General features: G+C 44.6%; 1 protein-coding gene across 7 annotated transcripts in view; it reads right to left on the bottom strand.

Annotated features, from left to right (window-relative positions):
- TRMT61A (tRNA methyltransferase 61A) overlaps positions 1 to 26,127 on the bottom strand; it is a 62,362-nt gene that overhangs the window by 26,348 nt on the left and 9,887 nt on the right. For 3 of the 7 annotated variants that reach the window (XR_007377508.1, XR_007377509.1, XR_007377510.1), the window contains exons 3-5: positions 22,062 to 22,328; positions 13,702 to 13,820; positions 10,242 to 10,354 (exon numbers count right to left, since the gene is read on the bottom strand). Coding sequence is in view for 4 of the 7 variants with exons in the window: in XM_048947382.1 (XP_048803339.1) it covers positions 13,492 to 13,820; positions 22,062 to 22,328 (596 nt within the window). In the remaining 3 variants the exon portion in view is untranslated. Of the gene's footprint in view, positions 1 to 8,039; positions 10,355 to 11,330; positions 13,821 to 22,061; positions 22,329 to 26,127 lie in introns of those variants that run through there. The other 4 variants (XM_048947382.1, XM_048947381.1, XM_048947383.1 and 1 more) reach the window with 2 other exon arrangements.

The following is a 26,127-nucleotide window of genomic DNA, read 5'->3' as shown; positions in this document are numbered from 1 at the left end:
TAGTGCAGCTGTCACGCAACCCCATTCCACACAGCTGATGCCTTTTAATTGTGAGACACCAGTAGTTAGCTTTTGGAGCTGCCTAAGTACAGGGCCCAAGCCTAGAAGCACTTGCAGTTGGCACAATGCTCCTCGCCCCTTTGCTGGGCTGGGCAGCACCGTTCTGTGCCCATGCTGCTTCTCATCCATGTTAGTGGCACAGGAACACCAGCCCAGGCCCCAGAACGTGTGGTGGCCCATGTGCTGCTCCAGGTGGGATTGCTGGAGGAGCAGAGCAGCAGCCCAAGGCAACCACATACATGAGCTCCATAGCCAGCTTTACAAACTCATGCTGTTTTCCACCACTTTTCCAACCACCATCCTTTTTCCTCATAAGTTATTGATTGTGTCACCAGCAAAATTGACAGCCCTGGTTCAGCTGCCATGTAAAGAGGCTTTTGGTACCTCAAGTTAAGCAATGAGTTCCAACAAAAGGCAACTTTCCAGCCTGGACAATGCCTTTATGTTTAACTGCAGCAGGGAATGCTCTGGTCCAATTCTTGCTTTTGTTTTGCTGTATTCTTGTAGCATTGCCCAAGTGCTAAGTGGTTCTCAGAAGAATCATCTCTCCAGTTTCCAAACCGATGGCTCTGGGGAGCACACTGGCACGGACTCCTCTAGGCCTGGGAGGGCCTAAAGAGCAATGGGAGGAGAGGATATTGGCAATTGGGATCTGGGGCTGTGGGGTGTGAAGCTGACGCAAATCAGCACACATGTGCCATCAACAGTGCTGTGGGAAGGAAACACGGGTTTATCTTCCCCCTGTTGCTTGAGACAACACTTCCGCTTGCAGCCTGAGCTCCAGTTCACGACGTGTATTGATTGCTCCTCTGGTTTACTACGTGCTGCCCAGGGAGCAAATAACACCCTTTGAAATTAGCAGCTTGAAATATGGCAAGGCAGGACTTGGCAGGTAGTGATTAAGCAGCTCCCTGAGCGGGAGGAGGGCAGGAAACAAATGGCAATATACATGAGTGACGACAAGTACAGCAGGGGAGAAAATTAACTCATTGCAAGAAGGGATCTTTCAGCTGCTCCTGCTCCTGTCTGATGATGAAGTTGCCAGAGGGAGGATTCCTAAATCCCAGGCATGGATTTATTGAGAAAAATACTTCAGCCTTGGAAAGTGGTCTCCAAGCCGCTGTCCTAAGAAAAAAGGAAGCATTGCTGATGAGCCACTTGCCACAGTAGCACCTTCTATCACGGCTGTCCAGTTTTATGTTATATATACTCATATTATATTGCCTATCTCAAGCACTTAAGGTAGTATTAAAGCCACATTTCCCCATCCTGATCCTGACCTGGAGCATGTAAGCTCAGCTGGAGGGTCTGCTCAAAGGTGCTCTGCACAGCAGTGAGCTGAATGGGTTATTTTTTGCTCAGTGAGTCATTCCTTGTAGTTAGTACAAGTAACTTTCAGGCAGAAGGAGTCCACCTGCTGTGGTGCATGGTACCATGTACTGCCACTGTGTCACCTCGAGCTCAGGCACCGTAATCGCATGTGCCTGGTGGTACAAGTGGATTTATCTGCTGATAGGAAGTATTTGCATACGGCAGAGAGATTTTCTGTATACATCCTGATATATGAGGAAATTGGTTCCTGAAATATTGGCAGAGAAGTGGAGAGATACCACAGTTCCTATGTCATCCCACACTGACCTTTAGTCTCTATCAACGGTACTGCCACTGTTGGAAGGGCTGGAAGGCATTTCAGAGAGCTTGGGAGGAGGGAACAAGCAGCAGCTGAAGGTTATGAGCTGGTAATGGCAGGTCTAGCAAACACTGCACGTCATGTGCTCGCTTTGCAATTTCTTTGCTGCATGTGAATTCAAAAGCCTTTGAAGGTCAAAGATAGAATTTTCTGGTAGGCTGAAGGTGAAGGACTGTCTGCAGATAAAGTTTTCATCAAATGCAATGCAACTATAATATCGAAGTCCTCAAGGACAACAGGCATATAAAGATCTTATCACTGTTAACGATACTACTGGTGCTCTTCAAAAGCACTGAGCAGGGTGCCCAAGAACAGAAGAGTGACATTAAAACCTACAAATAATATGACAGTTCTTGCTTGGAAAAAAACTAACTGAGAATGCCAATTCCTCATCTTTTTGCAGGCAGGCAAAATGCAGAGAGCTGTCATGCAGGCAAAGCGCGTTATCTGTGTTACATGATGATGGACTGAGCCTTAAAAGCAGAAGATGAGAGAGAAAGCCCAGCAATGGCTTAGTGTGAGCTGAGTCCCCTGGGTATGATTTCCAGGGGTCCCAAATGGTTTCCATTGCTAGTGCAAACTGGCTTTCACCTTCTTCTGCACGCTCTTCCCCTGCTTCTGTGTAGGTATTTCCTCATAGCTGCTGTTTGGTAGTTTGTTGGATTTGCCTTGGGGTGAGGTAGGTGAAAGGCTGTGTTCCTGTGCTCCAGGGACTTAGGAGGGAGGTGGAAGGAAAGCAAGCTGCGTCTCTGAAGAGACTCAAAAAAAAAAACGCATTAAAAACTGTTACTTAAATACGAAGTGCCCAGCTTTTAAAAACAAGGCGTTGCTATGAATAAGAGACGCTCATTACGATTTTTTAACAGTACTAGCTCTAAGGAAGGGACATTTTCATCCACCTGTGTGCTGCAAAGAAAAGTGCCTGAGGTTCTTGACACGTAGATTGAGAACAAGCTATGTCTTAGGAAGATCTGGAGATAAATGACCAAACAATTTTTTACATGGAAGCATCAGACATCAAGACACCTGGATGGGTGAGCCAACCATGTGAACTCCTGCCTGGGCAGTAGAGATGCCATGTGGCTGTGCCCATCACACAACCAAGAGCATCAGAATCCAGGTTGGACTTTAAACTCTCTACCTGGCCTGACACAGTGGATGGGGCTTGCCACGCTGTGCTTTACAGCTGAGTTTTGGTGCTGCAGCTCTGCTTCAGAGACCTCTGAGTGCTTTGCTTTCATGTTGCTAAGACTACAGAGTATGGAGAGCATATTTTGCATGGAGATGGGGTTAAATTATACTGGATCATTCCCTGGCTTTTAAAAAGCTTGAACATAAATCATAGGTCTGAATGACGTAATGTATGGCAAATCCTTGTTTCAATGTACAGAGGCATTCTGAAAGACATTAATTTACTGAAAAAAGCATCAAAAGGCCAGTTTTACAAACTACCCTTCTCTTTGCCTTATGTATATTATCTGTCATCAGATCCATGAAGCCTTTGCAGAGCAGAAAGCAGTATTATAAAACAGCACTTTGGAAGCCTTAACGTGAACAACAGTGGTGAGCACACGGCTCCTCCAGCAGGACAAAGCCACGTCCTGCTGTCCCCTGAGGTGCCAGGGCACAGCACCCTGCTTCCCACCCTTAGCTTTGCATGGCTGTACCCACACTGGAACACGTTTATTTGTGCGAACCTCTGACCGCTTTGTTTTCCCCAAATAAAGCCGTCACTGCAAAAGCCACCCTGAAATCATGTCTAAAGTGGCAGCATGTGACATAGGTAGGGCTGGGGAGGTGATTAAGGAGATAAAGTAGAGGCTGCTGACTGCTTTGCCTTCGTACGCCAAAGTGCCGACATGCCTCTTGGGGCACAAACCGACCTGCCCTGCTCTTCGAGGACACGCAAAGACATGAGGTCATTGGGGAAGCTGTCCCTGAGTTGCCGTGGCCACAAAAGCCCCACAGGCCCTCCTGTGCCTGGCAGCAGCCCCAAAGCACTGTGCTGCCTGTGGAGGGGCACATGAAAACGAGCCCTGAATGAAAAGCTGTGGGTGAGCTTTCAATTAATGCTTTGGAGTTGCTAGACCTTGTGCTTCCAAATAATGTGAGATGGGGTTTTGAGCTCTTTGCCATGTTGCTAAGTGGCTCTTTGGGTAAATGGAGATGAATTCCAGACGGGGTTTAAGTATGAGGATCAGGAATCTCTGCTCAGCCCACAGACACGCAGCTGTGCTGCCTGATTTTGCTTCAGGTCCCAGAGAGGTGAAGGAGGGATGTGTCCTGCCAAAGCTCTGGCCAACACGATGGTGAATGCTCTCACCTCCTGGCAGGCTCTGAGGGTCTTGGGGAGGATGGCGAGAGAAAGGAGTAGCCAGGCTCAGTGCCAGCAAGCCCAAGCTGGAGGTTTCACATGAACCTGGTGCTGGTGGGAGTAGGTGGGCAGCCTGTGAGTGTTGGCTGGCACCAAACTGCTGCTGCAGTCCCACTGAGATTCAGCAAACAACGTCACACTATGCATGATGGATGTGATTCTGGAGAGATCTTCCCAAGGACACTCATGCTACTCCTTCAAGCAAAGGGATGGGGAGCAGCATCCCCCAGGACCAGCACTGAACCACAGCATTTGTTAGGCACTTGGCTTTCAGTAGTAGCTGTAGGACAGAGCTTAAGTGATGGGGTCATGCGAGTTTACTCCCAGCCCTAATGCTACTACTGCAGTCCAGAGGCTGGGTTTACTTCTATTCCGAAATTCTGTGAATTTTGGACTTGATTCAAGACTGAGCAAATCAACTGGGGACTTTCCATTGTTTGCAATGGTCTTCAGAGCAGCTGTTATTGTTCTTCATCATCTCCTGGAACATTTGGTGTAGAGTTATTGTGGTCTCTTGAGGAAACTCTGAGAAAACTCTCAGAACGAAGAAGCCTTCACATATTGGCAAAGCAGTTTTTGGGTTTGTTCCCAGTGCAATTGTCATAATCTTTCCTTTTTGCTGTCGTCACAGCTTTCAGATGCACTTGGACTGGCCATGGCTGAACTCAAGATTCATCTTCACAGCTTCTATATTTTCCTTTTTACCCTGGGGTGGTTTATGTCTACAAGTTCTAGGAGAATCACGTCAAATTTCCACAGAAAAATGAATTAAAATCACAAAAAAGGTCTTTATTCTCAAAATGTGTTAGGAAAACACAGAAATGAATTGCTGATGTTTATTATCTCTATTTGTTGTTGTTGTTCTTTTTTCTTTTGCAAAGACTTTTCACACATAGCTACATCTGTAGCCATTTTGCTGGTATGTCTGGGCTTTGTCTCCCTCTCCATGTGGGAATGCTGGTGGCCACTGTCAGCTATTTCCAAAGCTGTGGACTTAAGAGATCCAGAAATCTACTAATTAGTTCATGTTTAATCTGCATGATCTGCAGAGCACTTCTGGAGTCTTGTAGATTTGTTCCAGCACAGACAAATTATGCTGATTAGATTGGTAAATTGCCAAAAAAAATGCATAAATAGCAATTATTTTAAACAAATTCCAAGCACATAAAGACTGGTTTTAGTCTCGGCTGTGGAAAAAAAAAAAATCATGTAAATTGCAGTGTGTGTTTATTGCATATTTTTTTTTCCTTCCAAACCAAGTGTAAAAGCTGGACTTCGGGCTGCTCCAGCTGCCTGGCAGAGCAATGGGGCTGCAGACACCTGCTCACAGCTGAGCCCCGTGCTGGTAAACCAAGAGCCAAAGGTACATGGCAACCGCATTTATCCCAGCTCTGCATCGTCAGCTGAACTCTGCTAGGAATGGGCTCTTTTTGGGGTGAAGAAAGGAATTGCAACGCAGAACTTAAGAGCCTGGCCCTTTGGTTCATCACAAATTCAGGGGTGGGAGCCAAGAGGTTTGATCCCACGCTGCAGGGAGGAGGCTGCTCCCATCCTGGGATCGAAGCATCGCTGCGTTGGCTAAACAGCAACAAGCAGACTAGGAGGGTAAACATGGGTGAAGAAAACAAATCAGGAGCAATTTGAATGTTTATGGACACAGTTGAGCAAGCCCTTTGCTTTTCAAAGGCTTTCCCATGTTTAGGAAACAAAGTCATAACAAACACCTCCCATCTCACAAGTGGGCAAACTGGAGTTTTGCAATATTAATCTAATCACCGAGGTCAAAAACACAAGTGGAATCGAATCTGACATGCACCCAGCAGCTCAGAGGCTCAAAGCAGCTCCCCAAGCAGGAAGGGGCTCACCCTGTCCTCTGTCAGGATGTAGGGGCTCACCCTGACCCAGGCTATAGTGCTGCTGAGTTCTCATCTTCGTCCTCCCCACACAGTGTTGGCATCAATCTCTGTATGAGCAGATAGGGGTACTGCCCTCACCTAAGTAGCACTTTCCATTTACCCCTAGTGCTTCACTGCCCAGTCAGTGGTAACAAGGTCTCACCTGTAAGGCTTTTCTGTACTTCCTTACAACCTGTCCTTCCCTAAAAATAGCTCTGTCCCACCACCAGACTTCCTTGGCCAGCTGCTCCCTCCTATTTCTGTGCCATTTACTTTGAGTTATACCAGGATGGATGTGGCAACGCCCGATGCAACTTCTGCTCCCCCCCAGCACTTCTGCTCTCATCCCCAAGGGCATCATTCAGCCTTACTCATCTCCCACCTACTGGCTCCAAAAAGCACCTTAATTCTATTAGATCCCCTCATGTATGCAGGGCTGGCTCTACAGCCTTACTTGTGTTCTTTTAATATTATTTTGGGGTTTATAATTCAATCCAACACTGGTATGTGCTCTGTAACAAAGCGGGGCAACGGAGGAGGAAACCATGTTTGGAGTAATCAGCATTCTATGAGCAATGTCTGCTTTGTTAATTCTCACTTGAGGAAATCAAGTGCTGCCTGTTGTTGTATGGAAGCATAACAAAATGTGACTGCCTACTGCTGGCAGCACAGCACTGGGCACAGGCCACCAGAAAGCTGTGCCACTTGGTCTGGCTGGGAAACGACGCAGGAGCTACCCACAGTCACTGATGCCCCTAATTCACAGAGGACTTAGGGGTGCTTTTTGTTCAGCTCTGATAAAAACAATTCATCACATAAGCCTCTTTGAGTCATCCTCTGCTATAAGATCAGCCATAAACAGCTGATTTCTGCGAGGCAGACGTTATTTATAGGCTTGGGACAGAATATAGATTTTAAAATGCCACTTTTCTGTTTCAAAGTGATTGACTTGAATTTTTAATCCATATAAAATTAATTCAGCTAATAAATGAGAATGGCTACAGAGTAAAATGAATTAAAGTTTCAGAAAATCATTAAGATTGATGTGGCTGCATGATCTGATTGGGCAGTGGGTTGTCGCTCGGTGAACGCTGTTATCTAACTGTACTTGCATCCAGGTGCTGTGAGGACTTGTGGGCCATGATGTGTTGCCAGGCAAGGGCAGGAACAGCTTTGCTTCAGAGGAGCTTCTTGCTGAGCATTTGCAGAGCAGTGCTATTTAGGAAGGAGTCACAGCCTGCGTAGCAGTGGGGAGGACATGGAGCTTCAGGGCTCTGCTCTCCATCTTGCCTCTGACTTGTACAATGCTCTCGTGCATCAGTCACTGAGGGCTCATAGTATGATGACTGCAGGGCTGTGTGATTCCCAAAGGCTGAAATGAGTAAGGAAAGCCAATTGGTGCTGGGGCACAAAATGCCTTTGCCTTCTCCCTGTTGTGGATGCAATGAAAACTCACTGGGGGTACAGTCCTATTTACGGTCTCCAAGAAAGAAACCTTAAGGAGCTCACTGTGGCCATCCTTGCTCTGACGTGTCCACAGGCTGATCATCAGCTGCAACCACGTGCGTTTCTGATCTCCCACTGAAAAAAGGCACTTTTCTCTCTTTTTTAAGTGCTGCTAAGACCTTTGAGAAAATGTTAAAAATGAATGATCCTCCTGTGAGCACTGGGTAATAAAAACTTGAAGTCCATCTCCCAAGAGGCGCAGTGTGCTTCTGGGTATATATTGTACTCAACTTCTGCTGATTTTCTTAAATGCTTCCACTGTATTTGACAGAGGACACAAAACCACAGAGAACGTGCAGGGATTATAAGTGGTTTCTAAATCCAATTTCTCACCCAGCTAATCAAATATCTTGTGCCACGCTCTCGCCTGGTTGTATACTGAAGTGGGTGATTCTTTTCTGTACTATATATAATTCTATTGTATGAGACCCCCAGTTAACTTAGACAGCAGCGTGGCTTTGCTAACAAGTGTGACACAACGTACATGTAATTCAGCAGGCTGACATGAATGCAGACACTTTCAAAACCTCTTCTGCTCTCTCCCTCTCTCCTTTTCACTCCACAGGTTCTCGAGCTCAGCAATGCCCCTGCCTGTGTGCCGTTTTAAAACAGCCTGATTAAACTGACTCAGTAAAACACCAGATTATAGACATCCATGCTAATGAGCATTTCTGATCCACGACTTTTACAGGGAACACCTGGAACCTTCTGGAAAATTGCCTCTTCATTGCACAAGTCCAGGAAGCCTTCTCCAATAAATCATTTCTACCTTGCTACCTGTTCTTTCATTTCTTCCTTTGGGCAGAATTGGTTCTCAGATCCCTACAAATAGCTTGATTCTGACTTAATATATGGAAATAGTGCCTTATGGACAATTTCTAAGGTCATGAGAGACTAATGTAAAAAGCAAGATACAGCCTATAACTTCATCATCTTCCTCATCCCTCAAGTGGAATGAAAGAACATCTGGTTCCGAATATTCTGGCACCACAAACTTTCATCCCACATGCCCAGCAAGCAGCTAGCCTGAGTGCACACACCTGCATTAGAGGTAATGACTGCTGAGCTTCTTTTGACTCAAGGAAGAAGGGGTTCTCAGTTCCCAAAGCAACTGAAGAGAGGAATTCCGTTGCAGACCTCCCTGTCCTGCACAGTGACAAAGGGAGGTTGCTCATACAGCAGTTTCTCTTGGCTCAGAAGGACTCATCACATTTCACGCTGAACCAGTGTCAGTGCTAGCTGGACAAAGATGCAAAAAGCTCTCTCTCTGCTTGGGTAGCCATGTCTGCTCAGCCAGCATCTCTGGAAGCCCTTGGTCCTGGGCTCTGACAGCTCCTGCAGTTATCTGGACCCCCTGAGAGTCATTCACAGTTTCAGTGGAACCATTCATGCAAATCTCCCTCTCAAGAACAATAAAGGAATACAAAATTTAGCATCAATCTACTCAGCCCCATCTGAAATAACTTCAGGCTGAGGTCTGTAACAGCTTAAGCGAGGCTGTGCTACTGCCATAGCCACACACCATCTCCATGGGATGCTCAGGGGTGAGGAGCTTTGCAACAGTACACACAGCACCTTGCAGCAACTGTGTCTGTGGAGTCTCTGTGGTCACGTGCCTGAGGTTGGGATGTCAAATGATGCCTTACTCCTCACTCTGTGGGACAGCAGTTGTAAAGCAAACAGGAAAATGCTGGCGCTTGCCAAAAACCTGGCTGTGCTACCTGAGTTGCTTTGCAGCACCAGGAGGGGCTTGTGCATGCATGCTCTGCTACCTTTGGGTTTGAAGGCAAGTGGGAGATGAGGGGAACAGACCACTTCACTGTATGGAAGGTGCAGCTGTATGTCATCTGTCCTTGGAACCAGGTGAGAAACATGTAGGTACAGTGATCGCTCCCACAGGCCTGTGCTCCCAGCTGCCTTCTGCAGTCATTTCTATCAGCATGTCAGCCAGCTCACCTAGGAGTTCAGAGCTGTTGCCCTCCCTAAGAGAAGAACAGCATGTCCTGAGCAGTCAACAAAAGGACAGGGAGCTCATGAGAGAGATATTCAGGTAAAAGCGAGGACAATTATTTTTATTTGACAATTTGATTCAAGGTCTGTTTGTTCTCCGCATTGATACCGTTGCAGATTCATTCCAGTTCAGAAACTGTCACACAGGGAAAAGGGAAATAACAGTCTGGCTCCTTTCTCTTGGCATCTGAACAACGGTTCCTCAGGAGCACTCAGGAGGCCAGTAGCATGTAAATGCTTTTCCTCATGGTGACACTGACAGAACTTTCTGGTAGTAGAGCAACCCCCTTCAGCTACTCACAGCTGCACGTACCTTTGGTGCAACATCATTATGCAACACTAGCTCTCCCACTTTTCTCTCCTTGTGCCTCTCATACTTGCGCAAGCAGAAGCTGAGATGGAGCCCTGCAAATAGTGTCTGAGAGCCCCAGCCCTCCTTTTCTGAGTGTGCCCTGCTCCCAGCTGCATCAGAGGTGAGTTTTAGGCACTGGACATCACTGAACTGCAGCCCAGGAGGGCACAGCTGTCTCCAGTCTATTCAGAAGGAACCTACATGGCACAAACATATGCTGCCAGTGCGCTTGAGCACCTAATGATGCAGGCGGCTGGGATGTGCACTAGTATTTACAAACAGATCTAGACTTGCTGCATCTCTGAGCCCCCTGCCTTTCTGGGTCACTACGACTTCCGCAATCATCCCGCTCACCAGGACTAATGGAGCACAGATGTACTCTCGAGGGAGTGTGTGAACCAGAACCCTCATCTCTGGAACACTTCCAAGCAAGAGCCATCTCCTCACCATCACGTAGCCCAAAGTACCTAAGGAGAATAGAGCAGGAAATTAGGCAAAAGAGGAAGTTCATACTGCTTTTGCTACATGATCCCTTTCAGTTTCTCAAGCACAATTTATATTCACATCTTCAGAGGAAAAGTTTTGTGCTAACAAGTAAGAAGGAAACAACCACAATGAGATATAAATCTGCAATGCTTTAATTAAAGCACAGCAAGACAGTGAACAACAGCAAGCCTCTCGAGTGTTTCACAAGCCTCACCTGAGTCATTATTGTTTGCCTTGTAGGTTGCAAGGTGTCTATGACTGCTGGCTTGGAGGGCATGGAGCACATGGGACAAGCTGAACCCAGCTGTGAGGCAGAGGCGTGTATTGGTGCTTGTCCAAAGCCAGGGATGCAGGTGCACAGCTAGCAAGGAGAAGGTGGCCTGGCAATGTGTGACTGAGCTGTGGTAGGGCAGGGAGAAGAGGCGTCTCATTCTAGACTGAAGACTAAAAGTGTCTTGAAAAGAAAGATGAGTCACTGAAAGTGTGGCCCAAGCAGATTCAGCCACTGTGATGGGAAAAACCCATACTTCGGATTTACTACTTTTGACAGCAAAGATTGCCAGAATGTTTAAGTGGATAATCATAAGCAGAACTAAGAGGTGGTCCGTGCTGGGCAGAGAGTTCTCCCCATGACCCTGCCAGCAAAACACCAGCAGGAAGCAGTGTGGTGATAGCCATGGCCAGAACTGGCAACAAGGACACAGAGGCCTTTTTAATATTGCAAAGACAGAAATTAAATCCTTCTCCTGTTACGCAATGCTTGCCTTTCCTCAGCAGAGATCAAATCAATATGGGCCATGCAAAGTCAATGGTTTATTTCAAGGGGTTTTGAATTGAGCTTTGTAGGCAAAGAAGCATCAAGCCTCGTTTCAAACTCCGTGAAGACACATTGGTATTTCCATTCCATGTCTATCTGTAGGACAGAAATGTGACTTTGTTCCTCTTTAATCCTGTTGGAATGTCAGAAAAGAATCCCTGAAGTTATTTGGAGGAGGCTCAGAGGAAACCTCATTGCACTCTACAACTTAATGAAGGGAGGCTGTGATGAGGAGGGGTTTGGCCTCTTCTCCCAGGCAACAAACAGGACCCAAGGAAATGGTCACGAGTTGTGCCAGAGGAGGTTTTGGGTTAGACATAAGGAAGAACTTTTTCTCTCAGAGAGTGGTCAGGCACTGGAATGGCTGCCCAGGGAAGTGCTGGATTCACCGTCGCTGGCAGTGTTCAAGAGGCGTCTGGATGAGGAACTATGAGATATGGGTTAGTAGCTTGTGGTAGCAGTGGTAGTGGGAGGATGGTTGGACTAGAAGATCTTGATCTATATACAATTTGCAGGTTGTTTCCAACCTTGCGATTCTATGATTCTATGATTATCCCTGGTGAAGGCTGGGGATCCCACTTGTTAGAAAGTATGAATCACCTCCAGGTAAGCAGTCTCATAGCATTAACCTTCTAATTCCTCGTGCCTTCTTCTGGTTTATTTGAGTCCCTCAGCACCACTTCCATGGTGGCAGTTCAAGCACACACGAACATGTGCATATGCACTTATATGTACATCATTACAACACAGCCACCAAACCACACCAACAGTGTTAGCAGTTTAGCACAAATCTGTCTAAAGGAAGTTAACAGCAGAAACAGAACATTCACATAATTTCTGGAGAAAAGCTACAATGGTAGGCCTGCTTACATAACTGATTTAGTGCTACAGAATTGCTTTCTGCCTTTAATCTGCTCAACAGTTTATCTTTGCTGTCGTGATCGGTTGAGCTTTCTTTAAACCATTATGGATTAGCATTCTGCCATAACATGTTAAAAGCTTAGCTTTGTTTATTTTTGTCAAGAATGGGGGAGGGATATCAGGTTCAATTGCTCAGGCAGCAGGTTATGGATGGTTATTTTTCTTACAATCAACAAATGAAAGTGCCAAATGCAAGGCACAGCCAAATGTTTCCAGAGATGGTACTGGTGGCTGGAATATCTGTGAAATTGTTAAAAAAAAAAAAACAAAAACCCTACACATTAAAAAAAAAGAGGAACTTCAACATTTTTCATAATTATTTTACTCTGTAAATAATAACACGTAATCCAGCATTCAAGAAGTTCATCCCATCCACCAGCTTGTATGGAATACTGAAGAGTAAATGGTCTAAAAACTTAATTAATAAGGCTGATTAATGGTTTTACCACGTTTGCATTATCGTTGCCATTTGGAGACAAGTCCTGCCAAAAGCAATCTTACTGTCATTCAGCTGCAGGACGATAACTCACCATCGTGCACATAAAACACCAAGCAAACTGCACCTCAGTCACACTGCTCACAAACAGAAGTTCAGGTAACATTCCCCATCTGTTCATGTGCATTTTCACAGTGGGTTCATAACACTGACAGCAGACCTATTAGAAGATTATAATACAAATCTATGCCTGATTTTCTACTATCAATTGACAGCAATACCATTTTAGACCAAATCCAACAATTAGCACACTTATTTAAACTCTGTGTAATCCAAGTGATTTGCAGATGCCAGAATGGAGTAAGAGGCTGTGATCCTGAGTGCTGCCAATAACCCTCTGTGCAGCTCTACATTTTCCAAAGAAACACTAATACTGTGACCTGCCATGCAGGCAACCGTATAGCTCTGCAACTTCCACATCCAAAAGGAAGCAAAGAAGCACTTCCACGTTCCTAAAAGCAACACACATACGCCAGAGAAGTTTAAAAAGAGAACTGTCTCGTGGTGCTGTGATAAAAACATAAAATTGGGAAAGTCATTCAGAAAAGAGGAGGAAAAAAATCCATCTTGTTTGTGATCAGTGTGCTGTTTTACTTTCTTATCAGGAGGAATCTCTATCCCACACATTCCAATGAATGGCCACTTGCTACTACTTTGTCTTTCTGACGGCAAGCGGAGCACCGCTCCACAGTTCCAACATTCCCTTGGATGCTGCTCTGGTTAATGCCTGCGTGCTATTTAAACAAAGCATATTCCAACTAAATCTGACTATATATGGAATTCCCTGACAAGGAAAAATTTGGATGCCCTACAAAAAAGAACCACGAAAACGGCAAATGCACACAAACACACAAAACACTCAGAACTTCCCCAAATGAAGTGTACTAGAAGAGGCTCTTAGTGGCAAAGGTCAGGTACCCAGTGTGACCCACCATCTCCCTCAGTGGCACGCCGCTTTTGAACTGCACCACTCCTTGCTGCAGATTAGTGCCTGGGCTACCTTGGTTTGATGGGTTGCTGCTGTCAAAGCCAGCGCTAGAATTATCCTCAGCTGCTTTTCCAAGGTCAGGGATTTGCAAGCTAATTGTCCTTACATTGTATACTCGGAGCAGAATTTCCAAGGTGTTAATCTCTGTAAAACCGTACTCTTCCATTGCTAGGCAAGTTCTCTGGACTTGTTCAATGCAGGGGGAGAAAGAGCAGATGCGGCCACCTGCAAGAGAAGACAGGTAGTAGATAAGAGGGCAAGAACACAAATGAAGCACTTTTTCTATTTTTTCAAATTCTCCTAGCTGCAAGTAGAATTACAATTAGGAGCTGGACTCGATGATTCTTATGCGTCACTTCCAACATGGGATATTCTAAGATTCTGTGAATTATACAAAAATAAAAACATTCTGAAAGAAAATCTTCATCAGGCAACTCTGTGGGATCAAAGTGTCAGCATCAAGCAGGGATGAGTTCACAAGATGCATCAGACTCTTTGAAAACTGCAGTGGCAAACTCACTCATCTCTCAAACCCAGCGTTGCCCACCACACTTGTTCATGATAAAACCCTTAAAGTCAATCCCCTCAGGGCAGTGCCTCTTTCGGTGTCACTATCCACTGTTCTGGGCCGAGGCACTGCTCTGAAGCTGGCAACTACACAAAGCCAGAAGTCATTCTCCACACACTGTTCAGAGCTGCCTTCATTAGAATCTAAGTGTGCGTGCACACACGCTCCGACAAAAGCGGCTGTGTTTATTTGGGAACGATGGTATGCGTGTACAGAATAAAGTAATCTCTCCAGGCCATAGATGGAGTGCTGTTAAGACTTTACCCTTTTAGTCAAGCTGACTAGCGTGTCTCTTGAGCATTAAAATTTACTGAATACCACATCGGGCAGTTTCACAACAAATGCACCAAACCACTAGGAAAGGGCTCTTAGTGACAAACTAACACTCACCTCCTCCTCTGCGCATGGCTCAGTTTGGATTCCACATTCAGAACACTAATAGGTTCCCTACAACTTTCTGCTGGCTACAATGTCACCTTAACAGCTGAGAATAGAACGATTCAGATTTACCCTGAAAAGCCACAGCCAAATCAGATCAAAGAATTATAAGGACACTGTCTGCCACAAAGCCAGGGCATGTGCTTTCACCCAGGACACAGTGTCCCACGAGGGACGCTGCCCTTCCTGAAAAGCTTTTGTGCTGGGGAAGGAGCTGGACAATGCAGCTTCAGCCAGTGTTTCACTTCTTACAATTAGATGAAAATGCGTGCTGACCTAATTTGCATTCCTTCCCAGCCCTCTCCCAGGCTCATCCAGTTGAGCCTCCCAAGCCCTGTTGTCTAAGCAGTTAAAAAACCCGTGCAGCTGAGAGCAAAGCATCCTGCTAAAAATAGAGGCAATGCAGGGGCTACACGAGGCCTGCTTTATCTCAAACTCACTCTTTTTTTTCCCCCCCCCTTCCTCATTTCTAAAGTCACATCTCTAAAAAAAGAAAGCATCAGGTCTGAGAGTGTCACTATAGCACTCCAGTTCCTGCACAGCAATGATGTGCCGGGCACTGATTGGGGAAGAACACTTTCCATGACCATTAATCCACCACACACTAAGCAGGATTTAATTTTAGTCCTGGGATAAAGTCTCCACAGCCAGCAGTTCTTATCATGCATCTTCAGAACAAAGTACCCCAGACAAGCAATTCCCCGGAGTGACAATTAAAGAACAAATCTAATAACCACCTGCAAAATTAATGCTGGTTTGTGTCACTATTAACCAACTCTCGGGATGCCAATTTAATTGCGCACCCGGTCTGTTAGATCCCATGAAATTAGATTTATATGTTTATCAGCACAGTCAGCACTACCAGAACTGCATCCAGCAGCTCTTCCCTTCTGGCCAGGCAGTACACTGCCATGGTTGTAGACATAAAAGAGAAAAGCTCGAGAAGAAATTTCAGTTACGTAACTAGAAAGTTACTATAATGACCATATGCCATAGAGAACGATGCCATGTTCTTATTGCGCAGGGAACTGAACAAACGTCTAACTTAGCTAAATGTCAGCTCACAGTAACCCTTTGTCTGTGAAGAAAGAATCTGCACTGAGATCTGAGACTTACTACGATTTCATTCAGGCTTTTCATTTTTTGCATTCATATTGAAACAAAAGATGGCAACATATTTACATTTACAACAAACCTGTTCTCCTCATTTACTCCGACTGCAAAGATTTCAAGACGTCTTTAGGCACAAGCTGTGGATTCACAGGGGAAAAGTAAGAAGCCTGCACACAACTGCGGCAACACAAGCTGCAGACCCGCCTACGGCTTTTGTCAAGCCTCCAATTAAAGCCGGAGCAACCTTCATTTTGCCTCAGGATGGTCAGCTGAGCACAGCATGGCAGCACCAAACTTGGTGTTAATTTATCAGGCTGCCTCCTCACAAAGCAGGCTGCTTAGGGAAGCTGGGCTACAGAAAATGGGCTTCTGAGCCACTGCGTAGAGAAGAAGGTGCTTGTGATAGCTGACATCCAGATGGCGTCTGTCAAACAGGACAGGAGGTCTTCTTTGCTGTCTCCTCTCAACATCACCCTACAGGCTAGGTTGGACTCATGGGCTGAACTTGTTTCATTAAGCAGGTGTTAAGAAGAGGTTGGAAGGCTGCAATTAGCAGAAGGCTTGAAGGTAGAAATGAAATTGCAGCTCCAGACTTACAGAGACTGCCTAAAATAGATTTGGGATGCTTCATTTGCCATGGTGTTTTTAGCTGCAAAAAAAAAGTGGACTCTGAGCAAAGGAAAAGCAGCACTGAGAAGGACATGCTCTTCTGCTGAAGGAGCAGGACTTCCAGGTGCAAGCCAGGTTCATGTTCTCTCAGAGCTCTCTTTTTAGGAAAGCTACTGTTCCTAAATTTGTTTAATGAGACCTGCATGTCATCATAAATGGATACAGCAATTATCTGAGATTAATCCTGTTCACATTGGGAAGCCGTGTGAGCTTTTTGATCTGAAGAGCTGTCTAAAAATGTGTTTATTCATGTATAATGCCTCCGACAAGTGCTAAAGTTGAAAAGAAAATAATGAGTCTGTATTAAAGACTTGCATTTCTTTTTCCACCTTCAATTTTACAGAGAGTGAGTTTATTTGAAACATTTAATGGAGAGGTTAAATCTGAATGTGTAGGCTGGAAGGTGCCCACACAGTCCTGGCAGCCACTCTAACCAGCAGTGGGGTCAAAAGCCTATGAAAATTAAAGTACAATTGGAACAATTAGAGGAGAGAGCTTAGGGGAAGGGGAAGAAATAAAAGAGAGAATTTGCATCTACAAAGCACTGTACATTTTTTTAAAGCATGGTATTGAAAGTATCTAATTAATAATCAAGAGACACACCTTGCTATCTTTACTAGAGATCAGTGCCTTGGAAATTGCTCCTCCTTCCAGCACAGCTCTTGGTGTGCTTCTATGCAACTCCACCAAGCAACTGCGTTTCTGGTTTGTGTGAGCAAAGAGTAACACCTCTACCAGTTCTACTTACCTAAAATCTGCACGAGGTATCCAGCATGGAAAATCTGGCAGTGCTACCAATGGACACAAACTCAATGCATCCTCATGATATGAAAACAACATGTGTCCAAGTTACGTGCCCTCTCTTTTGCAGGTTGCTGGATGCGTCACAAGTACTCTGCTAGGTTTGCTCATCATCACAGTATTACTCAGAGGATGTGAAAAGAACATATGTAGTGCAGCACTGCTGAGTTCCTGAGAAAAGGGCCCATAATTTTGGAAATGGTTCTGTGACGCAGAAAATGCAGCACAGCATTTTTATTTCTGGTAAGAGAACACAGCTCTGGGTTTTGGGATTTCAGAGCCTTGTGATAATTGGAAGATTATGTTACAAAGATCCCATGGCATGATCATTATGTAGGGGAGAGGCAGGAAAGTCACAGAGCAGCATCACTATGGCATTTACTCTGTGCTAGCAGGACACTAAAAATATTGCCTCTGCAAAAGGGGACAAAATGTCCTTTAAATGAATGTGCTCGTGGGCGATTTGATGCAGCTTCCTTGACAAGTGAAATTAGAGGATTTGGCTGTTGTTAAAAATTAAAGGATGTTTCTTGATTCAGAAAAGAAAAATTTTTCCAAATCAATTGCCAGCTCTTTAATGGGAGCACAATGCCATTTTCTGCAAATGTGACCTTAACCTGTGTTTGTAGGTGCACCCTTCCAAAGGAATTCATTCCACTGACTGCTATGGAGCTGGCTAAAGCATGTATCAAAAATGAAAAGAAAAAAAAAAGTTGGCACCAAACTCATGAAAAAAATCTAACAACTTCCTTTAAGATTCCCTTCATCCCCAGCTTCTTTCTACAAGCTGTGCAAAGTTCAACAATTTTGGACAGCATTCCACAGCATGGATTACAGTGCAGGAAACCTGCTTAGCTCACGACAGGTGAGGGAATCATTTCTGCTTAGGCTGCTGGGCCAGACCCATTGTGTGCAGCTGAGCTAAAAATCCCTGCAACCTCAGCTAGGTTAATGCCTTCCAACAAGATACGCCAGCCGTGCTTAGCTCAGCAAGTACTGCTTGGGAACCAGATGGAATTTGAGAGTTAGCATCTACTTCTGATCCTAGCAGGGCAGCTCTGCGCTAGACCAGATGGTCCCTCAACACTGGGAGGTTGTTTCAAACTATCATACAATTATAGAATTGTTTGAGGTGGAAGAGATCTTTAAAGGTCATCTAGCCCAACTCCCCTGCAATGAAGAGGGTCACCTACAGTTAGATCAGGGTGCTCAAAGACCTGTCCAGCCTGACCTTGATTATCCTTAACTTCACCTTGAGCAAATTCTCCTTCAAATCAAAGCAGATGGCACTAATAAAGGCTGGTGATGATGTTTTACAGACACACATGGCTTCATTCATTTATTCCAAAACAACCTCCTATGGACATGAGAAGCATTGATACCATCTTGTGTACCACCTGCATGGGTGGAGGAAGAAAGTCTAGACAGCACACTAGACTGACAGGCTCCACTTCCTGCCCTAACACATTCCCTGTGTGCTCCTGAGGCAGCTGAGGTTCAACCAGCAGCAGCCTCACATTGCTGCCCTCTCAGCATGGTTCAGCCCGGGGGGCTCCCAACACAGCTGCCATGGAAGTGGCTGAAGATTTCAGCTGCTCCTCAAAGCCATACCTGGGTGGTTTGAAAATGGGACCATGAATAACCTCTAGGGCTCAGGAAAAATAGCCAGTGAGAATTTCTGCATGGGACTGGTATTCCCTGAAAGCACCAGGGAGGAAGGAAGCAAACCTAAATGAAAATTAAATCGTTTACCTACACCACAGGCTACTGGGAGGTTGGGGCGTTATTTATTTGCTTATACAGCAACCGTAAGAACCAAAACTGGCAAGTTAGAACAACAATCAATGGCTATGGTAGAGGAAAGAATGCAAGCAAGACCTGTTTTAAGTCCACTGTGAACTAACAGAACAGACAAAAGACTTTGGAAATGAAAAGCAACTACCTCTAAGAAGAGCAGAGTATTCCTAAAAGGTTTCTTCAATGGAAGAAACACAGAGGCCCATACAGGGAAGTGTTTGGAGGGAACTCCTGCTGCAGGGCTTTTTGGGGAGACCTGAACCATGTCACTCAATTCAGGTGAGATCACACAGATCACTATTTGACAAACTCATAATTTAGGGGCTTTATGGAGAGAGGAGATGAAGGTTGAACATAAGAAAGAAGCTTCTTTACAATAAGGGTGGTGATGCACTGGCACAGGCTTGTTCAAAGACGTGGTGGATGCCCCATCCTTAGAAACAGCCAAGGTCAGGCTGGACGGGGCTCTGAGCAACTGATGGAGCTGTGGGTGTCCCTGCTCAGTGCAGGGGGGTTGGACTGGATGGCCTTTAAAGGTTCCTTCCAACTCTAACAATTATATGTATATATGTATGAAATAGGCAATACTTAGAGAGCAGAGTAGGTGGGTACAGAATTATAACCAAAGCACTACAGTATTCAGCTGGGAGACGACTGAGTCAAAAGTTTCAGGGTATTTAAGCACTGTAGGATGTGGAGGATATTTCTGTTACCTCTCATTTTTTTCATTCTGTTATTCTTTTTTAAAAAATCTAGCCTCAAGGGGTTAACAGCAACTTTGCAAAAAACCACCAAGGTCAGATACTGCTATGACTACAGAAAAGCATTCATCGGCAGATGCTGCAAAAGGAAAACAGTGCAGGTCTGGAAATGAAAGCAAGTTCTGCAGTGCAGCAGTGCCTGAGAGATATTACAAGCAGCATTTCTGCTTGAAAGCTTGACTGGTGAAATGAGCACAGAAGGATGCAGCTGAGATGTAAGCCTGAGCATCAGCAGAGCATGTCACCAGAGAACAAGAACCTTCGAGTCAAAAACACTCTGTGCATTTTTATCCCTTTAGCTCTTCACAAGTTGGCAGTGCACTAAACGGGAGGCCAAGCTATCGTAAGCAGCATATTTGCAGCCTACTGGTAGGCATAACGTGAGCGATAAATGTACTCTGTGAAGAGGATCATTAACACTCAGCCTACTAGGAGCTGCAAGACTCAGGATCTTGAGCATAAGTAGGAGAGAAAATACTGATTTGATAAGCATTTGTTAAGGTCGAGAACTCTCTCTTACATGCAATCTCAGCTGAAAACTCCATAAGGAATATTGTGGTTCTAAAGAGGAGGTTAACTGGATGCTATATATTGAATTCATTCAGCACTGACTTCAACCTAATTACCTTACGACCTCAGCGAATGAATGACCACTACCTGGCAGCACAGATGCAATGTTTACATTGTGCATCACAATAAAACCTGCCACGTGATCCTGTCCAGATGCATGAGAGAGGATACAGAGGGAAAAGAGTGCAAGGGCTCATTCCCTCCAGTGATGCCTTATCACCGAAATGGAGGTGAGCAGCAGCAGTACATGCACAACCTGTTCTTACTGCAGAAGAGCTGTAACTATTTGAAAACAGCAGTAAGCAGCTTCACCCTCTGCCTGATGAAACGCACACGACGTCACTTTACAGACAAAAAAAAAAAAATAAAAGCAGGGTTTTAAATATTTTTAATATTGGCTTAGCAGATTAACCTTGTAGCACAGAAAAGTGTAGTCAGTTTGGTACTATGGGACCTTTTATCTGTTTTTCAAATGCTGGAGTGAGACAGGGCTTCAAACCTTGGAATTGCTCAAGCAGCCCTGCTCAGTATTCTGAACATGCACCACTTAAATAATTCAAATTGGGCTGCGCAATGCAGCGCCTTCTAAGCTGGGAAGTCAGCTGAGTGTTCTGCTCACCAGATTAGATAATTTGAGCATGGGAAGGGCATTGTACAGTGCACTGAACATTATTTTTTTCCCAGGACACACTGGAAAGCAGCTACAAATTCAGCTGTTATCCTTGCAGGTACAGAGTGCTAATTAGTCTCTTTTTATTTATTTACGTTTTAAAGAATGCGTTGTATTGGAAAGCTTCCTTGAAAATTTTCCATGGTAGTGGGGGGAGCCTACAGCCTGGGTTGGTCCTGACTCAAACACACTCAGTGACCTTTAAGAACAAGCTTAAATCCTGTGATTTAGACCAAGCAATTTACCTAAAGTCAGTATGCTGCTAAAGTCGTGTCCCAGCATGGGCACTGTTCTGCACTCCATACTCTCTTGATTAGAAAAGTCACTTCATAGCCTGGCAAAAGTTAGCTCAGATTCACAGCAGTGCAGCTACATTGGCAGAACAGCAATCAGGGGAAAACTTATTTCAGGATAGGAGAATGGTTTATTCCCTACTTTTGAATAGGGAAAAGATTTATTACAAACAGACAAAACCCATCCAATCCCACACTAGCAGTCTCCACTTGTTGTCATCATCCAGGAGCAGCTGGCACAAGCTGGAACACCCTTTAGGTTCAATTCCTACTGCAGCCAATGTCATACTCCCCATTAGCTCTGACAGCAGAGATTTAAGGTAGAAATCAGCATGCATATTTAAGAATAACCACATTTTCTTTAACATTATTGATGTGGAGCATTGTTAAAATGGTCCAATCTGCAATGATTGATGTAAAGTGATTCTGAACACCTTTTATACAAACACCTTTCCACTGAAGTGCCAAAGAAATTTGCTCTCAGCATTTATTGCTGCTGCTGCCTCCCACACACCCTCAGATCTACAAAACGCACCAGACAAAGGTTCAAACGTTGTTTTCTTTTATAAACTGCCCATTAATTGTAGCAGCTAGCACAGACCTGTAGGAAGAAGTTGTTCTGCTCTTTTCAAATCTTTCCCTGCAAACTGAAAACCTCTTTTTCATCCTTTGAAATGCTTAGAGACTTTGAGATTTGAAACAGCAATCACATAATGGAAAGGAGCAGATCTAACATATAGCTGAGAGGCAGAGATGGTACTTCCTATAAAGAGCTAGTACAGTTACCTTCAGCTTTTAACGCTGCCTTTGCATGTCCAATGGCTTCCCATGGAGATGGAATATCCAGGAACACAGCGTCTGCAATGTCTGAGACACCAAATCCATTCTTGCAGACATCCTGGTTGGTCACTGTGACCAGATGCTCTACTCCATGCTCCCGAAATTCCTCCTTGGCCTTCTCAGCTCTCTGTTGGTGGAACTCCACTGTGTACAGGTGCCCCGTGGGAGCCACTGTCCTGATGAGAGCGTGGGACAGGGATCCGCTGCCTGTACCTAGAAAAGAAAAGCAGCTTGTGAAATGCCTTTTGATAGTGCTAGGCACTGCCAGATGGACTAGATGACCCAGGAAACAGTTTTCAGGGTCCTCAAAATGTTAATTAAAAATCTGTGAGCAAAAAACAATGCCAAGGGCCAGCAATATAGCTATAGCTCTAACAAGGGCTATAGAAGAACATCAGGAATTAAATGCAGTGGGAAAATATAAAGAAAATTAACCATAGATTTTTTTCTGCAAGTGCAAGACTCTTCTAGGGTAAAAAGAAATGAAGGCAAAGTTCAGCATATTTTCAAAACTTTACACTTCATTAAAACAAGAAAGAGATGTTGGCAAGAGCCTATGTTTGAAAACCCTACTGGGATCTATGCAGACAGCCAACCTTCATGACATGGAAGCTGTTTTGCCCAGGCCTCTTGTCACACACCGGCCATCCTCAGCACACCCTGACATTGCCCAGAGTGGAGGCCCCTGGGCTCCCTGCAGTCACACCAAGTGACCTGACTGCACAGGTGGCTTACCTGTACAAGTCTACACTGTCTAGCGAAGTCTAATGAGATCTGCCACATACCCAAAATTGAACATAAGTACGATTACCATGTACAGTCACAGACTAACCATTAGGATACAGACTTTTTCCTGTTTGAGCTTGGTAATTTGGGAAACTTATTTTTAATGATCCATTGGCATGTTAAATACATAATGACTAATAACCAACGTTTTCACTGAAGAAAACAGCCGTATACCGACTCGTACTGCAGATTACTCACTGAAGTGGCATTTAGCAGAATAACCCACCAAACTCAAAGCCCCACAGCAACCCCAAATTACCTGTGTTTATTGATTTATAATTCTGTACTTGGAACACACTTTTCCTGTAGAAAGAAAATCTATTTCTAGCTATCTTCAGTGACTGTTCAGGCTAAATTTCAGCCTGAAGCAAGTTCTTTTAACTACTGCAAATCATAAAAACTATTGCTGAAGGACAGAATCTAAAGAACAGCAGTGGTGGAGAAAGCTCAGAAACCAGCAGAAAGGAAATTAATTAGAGGACTCAGAGGTTGGTATGCAGCCTAATTGGAGCAATGCTTTCCTGACTCGGACAGGAAGTCAGAGTTTAGTGACAGATCTAAGGTCCTTGCCCTCTAGTCACATAAGGGGTGAAATATTGCTAAGGCACTGGATTTGAGCTGACAGCTCTGAGAAGGGAGCCATTCAGACCATGAAGAGCTCAGGGCCCACGTTTGACATGACCAACTGAATGCTCTGCAGAATGGGCACCACTTTCCTGCATCCCTCTGGGAAGGCCCTGACCCTGGCAGGCGCAGCAGCACTTTCTCCAGCTTTAATTGGAGGGAGGACCTCAGATTTTAGCACTGGTCCCAAAAAGGTCCAATAGGAGAGTAAAACTGGAACATAAACAATTACTTTAAGTGAAAATTCATGCATCCACACCAGTATTACAATAAAGCAAGCAGAAGACAGAGGGCAGTTACCTGTGCACACGTGACAAATTACCCACTTGCGGTACCAGCTGGCTCTAAATATTGACATAAACTTTTCACTGGTCAAAACAATTAATGGTATCATGGCAGCCACGTGGCTGCAAAAACTCAATAATGTACACACATAGCAAAGAAACAGCATTTCACTGTTTTTTGCAATGACAAAAGCAGGGATGCCCATAAGATGCTAAAACGACTGAAATCTGCCATTGTGTTTCACACCAGGAAGCAGGACTGCATGACTGAGAACTTCTGCAATCCTACAGAATGTAATTTTTTTACCTTCCTAACAGGCAGTGCTGCTGACTTTTTGCATTGTTCTCAGCTCATCTGTAAGAGTGAATGGGAGGTCTGCCAGCACAGCTGGGATGGACACAGAAGAGAGGCAGCCTGTGCACGTATCCAGTTTCCTTGTTCATATCTTTTACATTTTTAATCTGCTTTTCAAAACACCAGAGAAGATACAGTTTGTCTCCTTCCTATAAAATCCTGTTACACTGTTCGGTTTGTTTTCCAGTACTTTTTTTAATTCATGAACACTCCAAAGCCAAACCCAGCACCAAAAACAGGATGCTGGAAGTCATCGCTTGCGGGCGGGTATTACAGACTGAGCTTTTGTCAAACAAGGTTGCCAGGAATTATTTGTTGTTGACTGGCTACTGCAAACATGAGAATAATACAAACACATCACTAATGACAAGAGTATTTCTGAAGATGCTGCCTGCCTCCTCCATGACAACACTCTCCAAACTGCAGGAAACAAAGAACAAGGTGGTGAATCATCCACCATTGCAAAATTTCTTCTTTTCTTGAAGTGATCACAGAATCTGAACCCAATCCCGTGAAATGATGATGACCCTCGGCTCTCGTATGCCTGACAGTTAACACACTTGTTGTGGTTCATCAATCCTCACCGGGGTCTGGCACAACTCCTAATGCTGTCTACAGAAGGCAGGTTCAAATCTTTATTTCTCTTATATTATAGAAGGGGAAATTAATGTTTATATTCACCTCCTCCCCTGCAAATCTGCAATATTTAACATCTGAGCTTTCTCAGCACCTTCTCAACTCCTTTTTCATTTCTCTCCATCCATCTCTGACACCTCTAAGCTCAGAGGAGTGCTTCTACCCTCTCCCAAGACAACAAAACCAGCACAGATTTAGAAGGATTTATATCCTAACGAGTGGACACCTAGATGAAACATTCAGGCTGAGTACCTATTGATACCCGTTTCTGATTTACAAACAGCAAAGTACTGATCACATGAACAACCCACCAATTGCCCTGACCTCAACAAGGTTTGTTCTTCTCACCTTCTGCTGATTCAAGAGACATGTTTTCCACAGAGAAGCCTCCACGCACCTCAGCATCATGAGGCAGCGTCCACACTAAGATCATTCCTCATTTCAAGGCTGCAGCAGACAACATCTGACCCCTTCAGAAATAACACCTGCTGCTTCAATACTGTGTAGATACACATCAGGAGAGCAGTCGAGAGAAACACAAGCATCCCAACAGCATCAAATACAGCACTTGAGGGAGAGCTGAATAAGAGGGAACACACTTCCACTGTTTTCTGTTTAGTCTGGTTTTCTAATTTGCTTATCCTCCTGGAATCCCACCTGTGCTGCAAACACAAGAGACCTGATTTTATGTTCCACTATGTTTTCTCTATGCTTGCCTGCCCCCAGAGTTTCCTTTCCATGGGCTTTCCCTTTTTAAGAAAGGAAGTAAAACTGTGATTTCGAACCCATAGATGTTTACAGCTGTGCTTATTCAAAATATTTGCCAGGTTTATTACAGCAGGTTTGTAATCCAAACTAAAGCTGAGGAAGCTCTTAAGTGCATACATTGGTTTATATAACACAAAAACAGGAAAAGTGGTGTCATTAATTTCTGGATCGATGCAATATCTAGTAACATTTTAATAGAACTGAAGTATCTGCTGCAATATTTGGCTACACGAGATATTATAAACTGGTCAAATAGGAGAAAACAATCAGTGTTGCTCTATTAGTCTCCTAGCTACCGCACTTAAACCTAGCAAATAATAAGACGGGTCATGAGTCAGCCATGAGAACGGATGGAGCCTCAAAACCAAAGGAGAATTAATCTTTAGGCACAGCTAAGAACTCCACAGCCAGTATCTAAAGAAACACAGCGCAGAGGAACACTGCTCACTGTACATGACAAGTTTATGTAATGGGAGAAACGTTTTAGTGAGTATACGGTGAGATCTTAAGCATCTGATAGTTGTAACTCAGAAGTCATTCTGTGAGGGCAGTCAGGCAC

Source organism: Lagopus muta, chromosome 6, assembly GCF_023343835.1.
Source record: "Lagopus muta isolate bLagMut1 chromosome 6, bLagMut1 primary, whole genome shotgun sequence".
Classification (NCBI taxonomy): Eukaryota; Metazoa; Chordata; class Aves; order Galliformes; family Phasianidae; genus Lagopus; species Lagopus muta.
Note: the sequence above shows the minus strand (reverse complement) of the source record. Positions and strands in the feature narration are given on the sequence as shown.